Source organism: Oncorhynchus kisutch, unplaced genomic scaffold (assembly GCF_002021735.2).
Source record: "Oncorhynchus kisutch isolate 150728-3 unplaced genomic scaffold, Okis_V2 scaffold765, whole genome shotgun sequence".
Classification (NCBI taxonomy): domain Eukaryota; kingdom Metazoa; phylum Chordata; class Actinopteri; order Salmoniformes; family Salmonidae; genus Oncorhynchus; species Oncorhynchus kisutch.
In genome coordinates, this window is record NW_022262710.1 from 12,501 (window position 1) to 25,816 (window position 13,316).

The 13,316-nt window shown below is 42.8% G+C and overlaps 1 protein-coding gene across 2 annotated transcripts in view; it reads left to right on the forward strand.

Annotated features, from left to right (window-relative positions):
• The window catches only part of LOC109885613 (neuronal acetylcholine receptor subunit alpha-3), a 21,929-nt gene extending 9,539 nt beyond the window's left edge, over window positions 1-12,390 (forward strand). The window contains exons 3-9 of one of the 2 annotated variants that reach the window (XM_031816226.1): window positions 75-184; window positions 3,220-3,427; window positions 3,732-3,962; window positions 5,259-5,485; window positions 6,855-6,993; window positions 8,397-8,663; window positions 11,149-12,384. In XM_031816226.1, coding sequence (XP_031672086.1) covers window positions 75-184; window positions 3,220-3,427; window positions 3,732-3,962; window positions 5,259-5,485; window positions 6,855-6,993; window positions 8,397-8,663; window positions 11,149-11,274 — 1,308 coding nt within the window. In that variant the 3' untranslated portion in view covers window positions 11,275-12,384. Of the gene's footprint in view, window positions 1-74; window positions 185-3,219; window positions 3,428-3,731; window positions 3,963-5,258; window positions 5,486-6,854; window positions 6,994-8,396; window positions 8,664-11,148 lie in introns of both variants that reach the window. The other variant, XM_031816225.1, reaches the window with a different exon arrangement.
• The last annotated feature ends 926 nt before the right edge of the window (window positions 12,391-13,316 follow it).

Here is a 13,316-nt window from a genome sequence, read left to right on the forward strand (position 1 = left end):
TTCTTCTTAAGGTGACTCCCTAACACACACACACACACACACATACACTCATTCATGCTGTGTTTGTGTTTCAGATCTGGAACGACTACAAACTAAGCTGGGCCCCAGTAGAGTTTGATGGGATTGAGTTCATCAGAGTTCCATCCAACAAGATATGGAGACCTGACATAGTGCTTTATAACAAGTGAGTCCAGACATAGTGCTTTATAACAACCTGACATAGTGCTCTATAACAACCTGACATTGTACTATTTAACAACCTGACATATTACTCTATAACAACCTGACATTGTACTCTATAACAACCTGACATTGTACTCTATAACAACATGACATTGTACTCTATAACAACCTAACATAGTACTCTATAACAACATGACATAGTGCTCTATAACAACCTGACATGGTACTCTATAACACCTAACATAGTACTCTATAACAACCTGACATAGTGCTCTCTAACAACCTGACATAGTGCTCTCTAACAACCTGGCATAGTGTTGTATAACAACATGACATAGTGCTCTGTAACAACCTGACATAGTGCTCTATAACAACATGACATAGTGCTCTATAACAACCTGGCATAGTGCTGTATAACAACCTGACATAGTGCTCTCTAACAACCTGGCATAGTGCTCTCTAACAACCTGGCATAGTGCTGTATAACAACCTGACATAGTGCTCTATAACAACCTGGCATAGTGCTGTATAACAACATGACATAGTGCTCTATAACAACCTGGCATAGTGCTCTCTAACAACCTGGCATAGTGCTGTATAACAACATGACATAGTGCTCTATAACAACATGACATAGTGCTGTATAACAACCTGACATAGTGCTCTATAACAACATGAAATAGTGCTCTCTAATAACCTGGCATAGTGCTGTATAACAACCTGACATAGTGCTGTATAACAACCTGACATAGTACTCTATAACAACCTGGCATAGTGCTGTATAACAACATGACTTAGTGCTGTATAACAACCTGACATAGTACTCTATAACAACCTGGCATAGTGCTGTATAACAAGTGAGTCGTGACTTCGTGTTTTATAACAAGTAATTTTACCAATTCACTTAGTGTCACGCCTTGGTCTTAGTGTTTTGTGTTTTCGTTATATATTTGGTCAGGCCAGGGTGTGACAGGGGTTTACGTGTTGTATTCGTATTGGGTGTTGTAGGCATTGGGATTGTGGTTGATTAGGGGTGTGTCGAGTGTAGGCTTGGCTGCCTGAGGCGGTTCTCGATCAGGGTCAGGTGCTTCTCATTGCCTCTGATTGGGAACCGTATTTAGGTAGCCTGAGTTTCGCTTTGTCTTTCGTGGGTGATTGTTCCTGTCTCTGTGTAGTTTCACCAGATAGGCTGTAATAAGTTTCACGTTCCGTTTGTTGTTTTTGTATTTTTTCGTTATTTCATGTACCGTCACTTTTTTCATTAAAAACATGAGTAACCACCACGCTGCATTTCGGTCCGACTCTCTTTCAACGAACGAAGAACGCCGTTACACTTAGCAGATTTTTTTTTCTGTGAGAGCAGTAATTTTTAGTATGTGTATGAGATCAATGTGGATATTGAACCGACAAACTTGGTGTTGCTCTTATCAACTGAGACACACAGGACCTAGTACTAAAGTAGGTGCTGAACTGAACTGTTTGTGAAGAGAGATTTTAAAGACATTTATACAAACTGTTTCCATTTTCTATGGATTTAATTTTTGATTAATTTCATATCCTTATTATTTTATTTTGCTTTTATTCCAATATACAAAATAATAACATGAAAATGCCCTTATCACAAAGGAAAGCTCTTCTCATAGTGTAACAACAATATCCTCCTCACTTCCCTTGTTTCTTTCTTTCTGAACCTCTCACCTTCCCCAGTCTCTATGGGGGTGCCACAGGGTTCAATTCTCGGGCCGACTCTTTTCTCTGTATATATCAATGATGTTTCTCTTGCTGCGGGCGGTTCCCTGATCCACCTCTACGCAGACGACACCATTCTGTATACCTCTGGCCCTTCCTTGGACACTGTGCTATCTAACATCCAAACGAGCTTCAATGCCATACAACACTCCTTCCGTGGCCTCCAACTGCTCTTAAACCTTAGTAAAACCAAATGCATGCATTTCAACCGTTCGCTGCCTGCACCCGCACGCCCGACTAGCATCACCACCCTGGATGGTTCCGACCTAGAATATGTGGACATCTATAAGTACCTAGGTGTCTGGCTAGACTGTAAACTCTCCCTCCAGACTCATATCAAACATCTCCTATCTAAAATCAAATCTAGAGTCGGCTTTCTATTTCGCAACAAAGCCTCCTTCACTCACGCCGCCAAACTTACCCTAGTAAAACTGAATATCCTACCGATCCTCGACTTCGCCGATGTCATCTACAAAATAGCTTCCAAAACTCTACTCAGCAAACTGGATGCAGTTTATCACAGTGCCATCCGTTTTGTTACTAAAGCACCTTATACCACCCACCACTGCGACCTGTATGCTCTAGTCGGCTGGCCCTCGCTACATATTCGTCGCCAGACCCACTGGCTCCAGGTCATCTACAAGTCCATGCTAGGTAAAGCTCCGCCTTATCTCAGTTCACTGGTCACGATGGCAACACCCACCCGTAGCACGTGCTCCGGCAGGTGTATCTCACTGATCGTCCCTACAGCCAACACCTCATTTGGCTGCCTTTCCTTCCAGTTCTCTGCTGCCTGTGACTGGAACGAATTGCAAAAATCTCTGAAGTTGGAGACTTTTATCTCCCTCACCAACTTTAAACATCTGCTATCTGAGCAGCTAACCGATCGCTGCAGCTGTACATAGCGCATCGGTAAATAGCCCACCCAATTTACCTACCTCATCCCATACTGTTTTTATTTATTTACTTTTCTGCTCTTTTGCACACAAGTATCTATACCTGCACATGACGATCTGATCATTTATCACTCCAGTGTTAATCTGCTAAATTGTCATTATTCTCCTACCTCCTCATGCCTTTTGCACACAATGTATATAGACTCTTTCTTTTTTTTCTCTACTGTGTTATTGACTTGTTTATTGTTTACTCCATGTGTAACTCTGTGTTGTTGTCTGTTCACACTGCTATGCTTTATCTTGGCCAGGTCGCAGTTGTAAATGAGAACTTGTTCTCAACTAGCCTACCTGGTTAAAATAAATCTCCCTCTTTCCCCTCTCTCCACTTCAGTGCTGTGGGAGACTTCCTGGTTGAAGATAAGACCAAAGCTCTGTTGAAGTTTGACGGTACAGTCACCTGGGTTCCCCCTGCCATCTTTAAGTCCTCCTGCCCCATGGACATCACCTACTTCCCCTTTGACTACCAGAACTGCTCCATGAAGTTTGGCTCCTGGACCTACGACAAGGCCAAGATCGACCTGGTGCTCATTGGGTCAAAGGTTAGAAAAATATTTGCACATCCATTTTCTGATACACCATTTTGTGGAGCTATAAAGGAATTATGGGTAGTGTTCAAATCTTTGTTGTTTTTTTTACCCCTTTTTCTCCCCAATTTTGTGGTATCCTATTGGTAGTTACAGTCTTGTCCAGTGTTCAATTCTTGACTATTGGAAGTCTTTTAATCTAAATCTCAGTCACTGAATCCGTTCTCCAGAATTGTGTAATCCAACCAAGATGAATGCATGTTTATGAAATAACTACTCAGAATCAAGCCCTCAATAAACCCGGTGTCACCTACCTCAGGTCAACCTCAAAGACTTCTGGGAGAGCGGCGAGTGGGAGATCATCGATGCTCCGGGCTACAAGCACGACATCAAGTACAACTGTTGCGAGGAGATCTACCCAGACATCACCTACTCCTTCTACATCAGACGCCTGCCTCTCTTCTACACCATCAACCTCATCATCCCCTGTCTCCTCATCTCTTTTTTAACAGTCCTGGTCTTCTACCTGCCCTCCGACTGCGGAGAGAAGGTACGGTGCCTGCAGGAAGTGTCCACACCCCTTGGACTTTACCACATCTTGTTGTGTTGACTGTGTTGAACATCTTTGTGGTCATGTATGTTGTCATGTTGTTGTGTTACAATCTATTTTCCATTATCTCCAGCAACAAACCAGCATCTACAGTATATAGTATGTGAAAACTGCCATTTTATATTTTATACATTCTGCAGTCAAGGAAATTAAACCAATTACAAATGATGAATTGCTACAAATTATAAAATGAAGATCTTGTAGAAATTGTCCTTAAAAAATGACAAATTTTGTACTTATTTGAACAGTTTTTCATTTTTTATTAATCATTAACATTTGTCGAATTCTCTTTTGACAATAAAAAATAACTTCCTGTCAAAGTCAGTGACAAGGAGATCTCAATGAAATGCGTTTGAATTCCAGGTTGAAACACAACAAAATGTGGAAAAAGTCCAAGGGGGATGAATACTTCCTATAGGCACTGTAATAATGCTAAAGCATGTTGCTATAGTAATGAAGTAGGGTCCGCCCACTCAAATCCACCAACACAGGGTCATGTGTCGGAGAAACTGAGTGTGCAGACCCTACTTCACATGAACTACTGTAAGTTGCCATCGATAAAAGTGTCTGCTACATGAGATATGTTATATGTTACATTATTATAGAAAACTACTCGTTTTATTATATTATATTCAATCAATAAGGCACGAGGGGGTGTGGTATATGGCCAATATACCACAGCTAAGGGCCGTGATATATTGGCCATATACAACAAACCAGAGGTGCCTTATTGCTATTATGAACTGGTTATCAACGTAATTAGAGCAGTAAAAATACATGTTTTGTCATACCCGTGGTATATGGTGTGATATATATACCACGGCTGTCAGCCAATCAGAAATTAGGGCTCGAACCACCCAGTTTATAATTATTATTATAGTTATATTATTATTATTTTTTAATCTGCCTAGCACCCAGTAAATGAGGGACGAGTTCTGTTATCGGGCTCTGCAGTCAATTTGTTGTGTGTTCAGAATGAGCCACCATGTGAAATATTGGACAATGTTAGCTTCAGTGGGATTGGTGTGAATGCTCGGACTAAATCAACCAACGTTGGTTCTGGGTGATGATGGTGTTGGTGGAATTGTGTGTGTGGTGTACATGCAATGGAATTAAATAATAATTGCTTCCTCCTAGGTCAATAAACAACACATGCTGGGCCTCTTACAGCGTTCATCTCTCTCTCTCTCTCTCTCTCTCTCTCTCTCTCTCTCCTCCCTCTTACCCACCCAACAGGTGACCCTCTGTATCTCTGTCCTCCTCTCCCTCACTGTGTTCCTTCTGGTGATCACTGAGACCATCCCGTCCACCTCCCTGGTCATCCCCCTCATCGGGGAGTACCTCCTCTTCACTATGATCTTCGTCACTCTCTCCATCGTCATCACCGTGTTCGTCTTAAACGTACACTATCGTACACCAATGACCCACACCATGCCGGGCTGGGTCAGGTCCGTCTTCCTCAGGTAAGAGAGAGAATTAGCTCAACTCTTAGACCAACGCGTAGCTCAACTGTTAGCTCAACTCTTAGACCAACTCTCAGCTCAACTCTCAGCTCAACTCCCAACTGTTAGACCAACTGTTATCTCAACTCTTAGACCAACTGTTAGACCAACTGTTAGACCAACTCTTAGACCAACTGTTAGACCAACTGTTAGACCAACTGTTAGACCAACTCTTAGCTCAACTCTTAGACTAACTGTTAGACCAACTGTTAGACCAACTGTTAGACCAAATGTTATCTCAACTCTTAGACCAACTGTTAGCTCAACTCTCAGCTCAACTCCAAACTCTTAGACCAACTGTTAGACCAACTGTTAGCTCAACTGTTAGCTCAACTCTTAGACCAACTGTTAGACCAACTGTTAGCTCAACTGTTAGCTCAACTCTTAGACCAACTGTTAGACCAACTGTTAGCTCAACTGTTAGCTCAACTCTTAGACCAACTGTTAGCACAACTCTCAGCTCTTAGACCAACTGTTAGACCAACTCACAGCCCGACTCTTAGACCAATTGTTAGCTCAACTGTTAGCTCAACTCTTAGACCAACTGTTAACTCAACTCTCAGCTCAACTTCCAACTCTTAGACCAACTGTTAACCCAACTCTCAGCTCAACTCTCAGCTCTTAGACCAACTGTTAGACCAACTCACAGCCCGACTCTTAGACCAATTGTTAGATCAACTGTTAGACCAACTCTTAGCTCAACTCCCATCTCTTAGCCCAACACTTAGCCCAACACTTAGCCCAACTCCCAACTCTCAGACCAAGTCTCAGCCCAACTCTCAGCCCAACTCTTAGACCAACCCAATATTAGGAAGGTGTTCTTAGTGTTTTGTATCAGTGTAGATTCTAATTTATTTTGTTTTCTGTGCTTGTTGTTCTTCAGTGTACTACCTATACAATACAATACTATACAATACAATACCTACACAATACAATACTATACAATAAAATACAATACAATACCAATACTATTTAATGCATTACTATAGAATACAATACCTATACAATACAATGCTATAGAATACAATACCAATACCAATACCAATATAATACAATAATATACACTACTACTATGCAATGCAATGCAATACAATACAATACTATACAATGAAATACAGTACTATACAATACAATGCCAATGCAATACAATGCCTATACAATACTATACAATGCACTAATATACTATACACTACTATACAATACTATAGAAAAAATACAATACTATACAATGCACTACTATACTATACACTACTATACAATACTATAATATGCATATAATTATTATATTTACAATACTCTGAAGTACTGTTAATTGTTCTGTGACCATCAGGGTGCTACCCAGAGTCATGCTGATGAGACGGCCCATAGACCAGGACGGCAAGGCCCTCTGTTCAGACAGCGGGGAGGAGAGAGGAGGAGGAGGAGGTGGAGGAGGGAAAGGAGGAAAGAAGAGGAAGAATAGTCTGACGGTGAGTTGGTGGGCGGGCGGTTGTTTTTTGGGTGGGTTGGTTGGTTGGCTGGTTAGCTGATTGGTTGGTGGGTGGGTTGGTTGGCTGATTGGTTGGCTGATTGGTTGGCTGATTGGTTGGTTGGTTGGTTGGTTGGTTTGTTGGTTGGTTGGTTGGTTGGTTGGTTGGTTTGTTGGTTGGTTGGTTGGTTGGTTTGTTGGTTGGTTGGTTAGCTGGCTGGTTGGCATATTGGGTGGTTGGTGAGTGTCTGGTTTGTTGGCTGGCGGATGGGTGGTTGGGTTGGTGGGTTGGCTGGTTGGTTTGTTGGTTGGTTGGTTGGTTAGCTGGCTGGTTGGCATATTGGGTGGTTGGTGGGTGTCTGGTTTGTTGGCTGGCGGGTGGGTGGTTGGGTTGGTGGGTTGGCTGGTTGGTTTGTTGGTTGGTTGGTTGGTTAGCTGGCTGGTTGGCATATTGGGTGGTTGGTGGGTGTCTGGTTTGTTGGCTGGCGGGTGGGTGGTTGGGTTGGTGGGTTGGCTGGTTGGTTGGTTAGCTGGCTGGTTGGCATATTGGGTGGTTGGTGGGTTGGCTGGTTGGTTTGTTGGTTGGTTGGTTGGTTGGTTGGTTAGCTGGCTGGTTGGCATATTGGGTGGTTGGTGGGTGTCTGGTTTGTTGGCTGGCGGGTGGGTGGTTGGGTTGGTGGGTTGGCTGGTTGGTTGGTTAGCTGGCTGGTTGGCATATTGGGTGGTTGGTGGGTTGTCTGGTTTGTTGGCTGGCGGGTGGGTGGTTGGGTTGGTGGGTTGGCTGGTTGGGTTGGTGTTGGGAGGGAGGGATTGATGAATTGATCAATAGATAATTGAATGGTTTAATTCCTTCAAGTATCAATGTTCATTTTTGTTGTTCCACCTAGTCCCTGATGTATTCCCATAATGGTAGAGGTTAACACGTGGGGGAGATTAATACACTGAGTAAATCTTTAGCCTCTGGATTAGGGTTGCAAATATCTGGGGACTTTCCTGGAGTCAGGATCAAATAAGCAGGACATGCAGGAATCCTTCAACTGGGATTTCTAGAAACCTTATGAATTATATTATATTCTACTCTATTCTATTCTACTCTATTCTATTCTATTCTACTCTATTCTATTCTACTCTATTCTATTCTATTCTACTCTATTCTTTTCCATTCCATTTCATTCTATTCTACTCTATTCTATTCTACTCGATTCTTTTCCATTCCATTGCATTCTATTCTACTCTATTCTATTCTACTCGATTATTTTCCATTCCATTGCATTCTATTCTACTCTATTCTATTCTACTCTATTCTATTCTACTCGATTATTTTCCATTCCATTGCATTCTATTCTACTCTATTCTATTCTACTCTATTATTTTCCATTCCATTCCATTCTCTTCAATTCCCAGCAGGGAGGGAACTGCCTGGAGTTCGGAGACAACAAACTGACTGAGGGAGGATGTGGAGAAAGAGGGGGAAAGAAGTGCCCTTGCCCCTGCCAACATGGGAAGGAGACCCTAGAGACAACAGATCCGGGGAAACTGAGCCGCCAGCTGAGTCCTCAGAGCATCAACACGGTGGTGGCCTTCTCCGTCCTGTCCCCGGAGATTAAACAGGCCATCGAGAGCGTCAAGTACATCGCCGAGAACATGAGGAGCCGCAACAAGGCCAAAGAGGTGAGTGGCAAGCTAGTGTTAGCCTGCAATGGAGAAATACATTAGGTTTAGCTTAATTAACACCAACTAGCTTTACCTTCAACAAGGCCAAAGAGGTGAGTGGCAAGCTAGTGTTAGCCTGCAATGGAGAAATGCATTAGGTTTAGCTTAATTAACACCAACTAGCTTTACCTTCAACAAGGCCAAAGAGGTGAGTGGGTGGGCCTGCAAGTTAGGTTTGTTGGAGTTCAATGGAGAAATACAGTAGGTTTAACTTTGGGTAAACACCAACTAACTTTAGCTTTATCAGGCCAAAGAGGTGAGCGACATTTTGTCTGTCATTGAGCACATGCGTTTATTCAGAGAACTCTTACAATACAGCTAAAAACCAAGGCCAAATAGGTTATAGGGTGGACTAGAATTGGTGTATATGTTAGCTTTGTTAGCGCACAATGGGGAAATAGGTTCAGCTTTGACTAAAAACAAATCGCTTTAGCTTAAAAAATGCCAAAGAGGTGAGTGGGTGGGCTAGCATTAGCTGCTACCATCAGCTTTATTAGCGTGCAATGGAGAAATTGGTTTAACTTCAGCTAATAACAAATATCTTCCACTAACGACAAGGTCAACAATGTGACTGGGTGGGGGCAAGCATTAGCGTACAGTATATGTTCGCTTCATTAGCGCACAATATAGAAATAGATTTAATTTAGGCAAACAACAAAAAGCTTAAGCTTCGGCTAACAATAAAAAGCTTTAGCTTTAACCAAGGCCAAGAAGGTATGTACAGTTAGCCCATACAAAGCTCTGTTAGCGTACATTGAAGGAATAGTTTTCTCTCGCACTGGGTCTTCAAAACAAAGATCATGTTCGCTACTCTGCTTTTCAGGATGCTCACCCATTGTTTGTTGATACTCAAATTCAAATTTATTTTATATAGCCCTTCGTACATCAGCTGATATCTCAAAGTGCTGTACAGAAACCCAGCCTTAAACCCCAAACAGCAAGCAATGCAGGTGTAGAAGCACGGTGGCTAGGAAAAACTCCCTAGAAAGGCCAAAATCTAGGAAGAAACCTAGAGAGGAACCAGGCTATGTGGGGTGGCTAGTCCTCTTCTGGCTGTGCCGGGTGGAGATTATAACAGAACATGGCCAGGATGTTCAAATGTTCATAAATGACCAGCATGGTCAAATAATAATAATCACAGGCAGAACAGTTGAAACTGGAGCAGCAGCACGGCCAGGTGGACTGGGGACAGCAAGGAGTCTGATGACTCAGGTAGTCCCGAGGCATGGTCCTAGGGCTCAGGTCCTCCGAGAGAGAGAGAGAAAAAAAGAGAGAAAGAGAGAATTAGAGAGGGCACACTTAAATTCACACAGGACACCGAATAGGACAGGAGAAGTATTCCAGATATAACAAACTGACCCTAGCCCCCCGACACATAAACTACTGCAGCATAAATACTGGAGGCTGAGACAGGCTGAGATACTCCTTTGTTTATAATATCAACCAAGTGGAGCATTGTTGGATGGAACACTGTTTCATATCTCTAATGAGTTTTAAAAAGTTCTCTCTCTGGACAATACAAGAGAAAATAGTTACAAGACTTTAGTGAAAAATAAGTCCCGTGTTCTTTGTGTTGTCTTCTGAGGTTGAACTCTCCCCTTGGGGGGAAAGCTGTCTTTGATGTGTAAAGTACTTCTCTTCTCAATCAGCTTTGTCAGGCTGTGTGTGTGTGTGTGTGTGTGTGTGTGTGTGTGTGTGTGTGATTCTGACACTGATGAATACCATTAACATACTAATGTTCTATCTGTCAGTTATAGTAGGGGGATGCTTCCACAAGTAGTCAACTCAGTTTTACCTCTCTTTCTTTCTTCTCATCCTCACTGTTTACCCAACCCTCCTCCTTCCTTCATGGTCCAAAATCATGTCCTTTTCTCCTTTTCATCGCTGCCTCTCCATCCATCCCTCTCTCTCTCTCTCTCCCTCCCTTCATCCTTCCATCCATCCCTCTCTCTCCCTCTCTCCCTCCCTTCATTCCTCCATCCATCTATCCCTCTCTCCCTCTCTCCCTCCCTTCATCCCTCCATCCATCCCTCTCTCTCTCCCTCTCTCCCTCCCTTCATCCCTCCATCATCCCTCTCTCTCTCCCTCTCTCCCTCCCTTCATCCCTCCATCCATCCCTCTCTCTCTTCCTCTCTCCCTCCCTTCATCCCTCCATCCATCCATCTCTCTCTCCCTCTCTCCCTCCCTTCATCCCTCTATCCATCCCTCTCTCTCTCCCTCCCTTCATCCCTCCATCCATCCCTCTCTCTCTCCCTCTCTCTCTCCCTCTCTCCCTCCCTTCATCCCTCCATCCATCCATCTCTCTCTCCCTCTCTCCCTCCCTTCATCCCTCTATCCATCCCTCTCTCTCTCCCTCCCTCTCTCCCTCCCTTCATCCCTCATCCATCCCTTTCTCTCTCCCTCTCTCCCTCCCTTCATCCCTCCATCCATCCCTCTCTCTCAGGTGGAGGATGATTGGAAGTACGTTGCCATGGTGATAGACAGAATCTTCCTGTGGGTGTTTGTGACAGTGTGCATCCTCGGAACCCTCGGCCTCTTCCTGCAGCCTGTCATTGGCTTCCTGTCATAACCCAGAACCAATAAGGGCTCACTGACACCACCGGCTGCCTCCACGTCTCGACCAGTCACCAATCAGTGTTGTCAGTCCATCGCCACCAAATGGACTTGTTGGCTTTGTGTTGAAAATTCTAAATAAATAAATGACACAATCATACTGTATATATTGTAGACAGCAAGAACCAATCAACAGTCACCAATCGGAGTCGCCGGGTATGAGTTAGAACCAAGAACCAATCAGAGTCGCTGGATGTGAGTCATAACCAATTACCAATCACATAAATCAGGTTTCTGTCGTGAACCAATCCCGGTTATTGTGCTATTGTGTCTCAACCAATCAGATTGACATGACACAGTGCATTGTTGTAAAAAAAACTACAACCAACCAATCAGAAATCCCGTTCTTGCCGGTCAGGCGATTAGAATCCATCCATGTGATTTAGAACACGACAACGACGCTGTTCTTATCAATGTTCTAGAAGGAATAATTGGCAAGGCCTCTGTAAATACGTGCCAGATTAAATTAGCCTGAACGGTTTCCATCCAGAAATAGCAGCTTCCTCTTCTATACAGATATTCATTCATCTAAGGGATTTCTGTCATCCGATTCCATGACGATTCATTTGTGTTTTTTATTCATTCTTTTTAATTACATTTCTGGATTCAACGATCTCCTGAAATACAATGCGTAGATCCTGCATGATGGATTTAGAATGGCTCCCAATTGGCACCCTATACCTTACATAGTGCATTGCTTTTGACAGAGCCCTGTGGGCAGCACTATGGGCCCTGGTCACAAACAGTGCACTATATAGGGAATAGGGTGCCATTTGGGATGCTGCCAATGGGTGACCAGGGCCACCGCATCTATATATACTTACTATAAGACAATTCTATAATAATTATAATTATATGACTATACAGTACTGTCAGATTTTAGGATAAGTTGTTTTTGTATGGTTATTGTCATTAATCCACAACGCATTAAGGCTTTTCGTTGTTTGTTTAATTAGCAATGCACACCTCGCACTCAAGTGACTGTCACTTTGGTACCGATGTCTCCTGCTTTCTGTATAGTATGGATGCACTACTTTATGGATTTGGAATAAATGCAATATTTCTCCCAAAATATGAAAAGCATCTCACTGATCTGTACTGTTTATAGACTGTAGCACTATGGTGTCTGTTTATAGACTGTTGCAGTATGGTGTCTGTTTATAGACTGTAGCTATACTGTAGAAGAATGGTGTCTGTTTATAGACTGTTGCAGTATGGTCGCTGTTTATAGACTGTAGCTAGACTGTAGCAGTATGGTGTCTGTTCATTGACTGTAGCTAGACTGTAGCAGTATTGTGTCTGTTTATAGACTAGCTAGACTGTAGAAGTATGGTGTCTGTTAATAGACTTTATCTAGACTGTAGCAGTATGGTGTCTGTTTATAGACTGTAGCAGTATGGTGTCTGTTTATAGATTGTAGCAGTATGGTGTCTATTAATAGACTGTAGCTAGGCTGTAGCAGTATGGTGTCTGTTCATAGACTGTAGCTAGACTGTAGCAGTATGGTGTCTGTTTATAGACTGTAGCTAGACTGTAGCAGTATGGTGTCTGTTTATAGACTGTAGCAGTATGGTGTCTGTTCATAGACTGTAGCAGTATGGTGTCTGTTCATTGACTGTAGCTAGACTGCAGCAGTATGTTGTCTGTTTATAGACTGTAGCTAGACTGTAGCAGTATGGTGTCTGTTTATAGACTGTAGCAGTATGGTGTCTGTTCATTGACTGTAGCTAGACTGTAGCAGTATGGTGTCTGTTTATAGACTGTAGCTAGACTGTAGCAGTATGGTGTCTGTTCATTGACTGTAGCTAGACTGTAGCAGTATTGTGTCTGTTTATAGACTGTAGCTAGACTGTAGAAGTATGGTGTCTGTTAATAGACTGTATCTAGACTGTAGCAGTATGGTGTCTGTTTATAGACTGTAGCAGTATGGTGTCTGTTTATAGACTGTAGCAGTATGGTGTCTGTTAATAGACGGTAGCTAGACTGTAGCAGTATGGT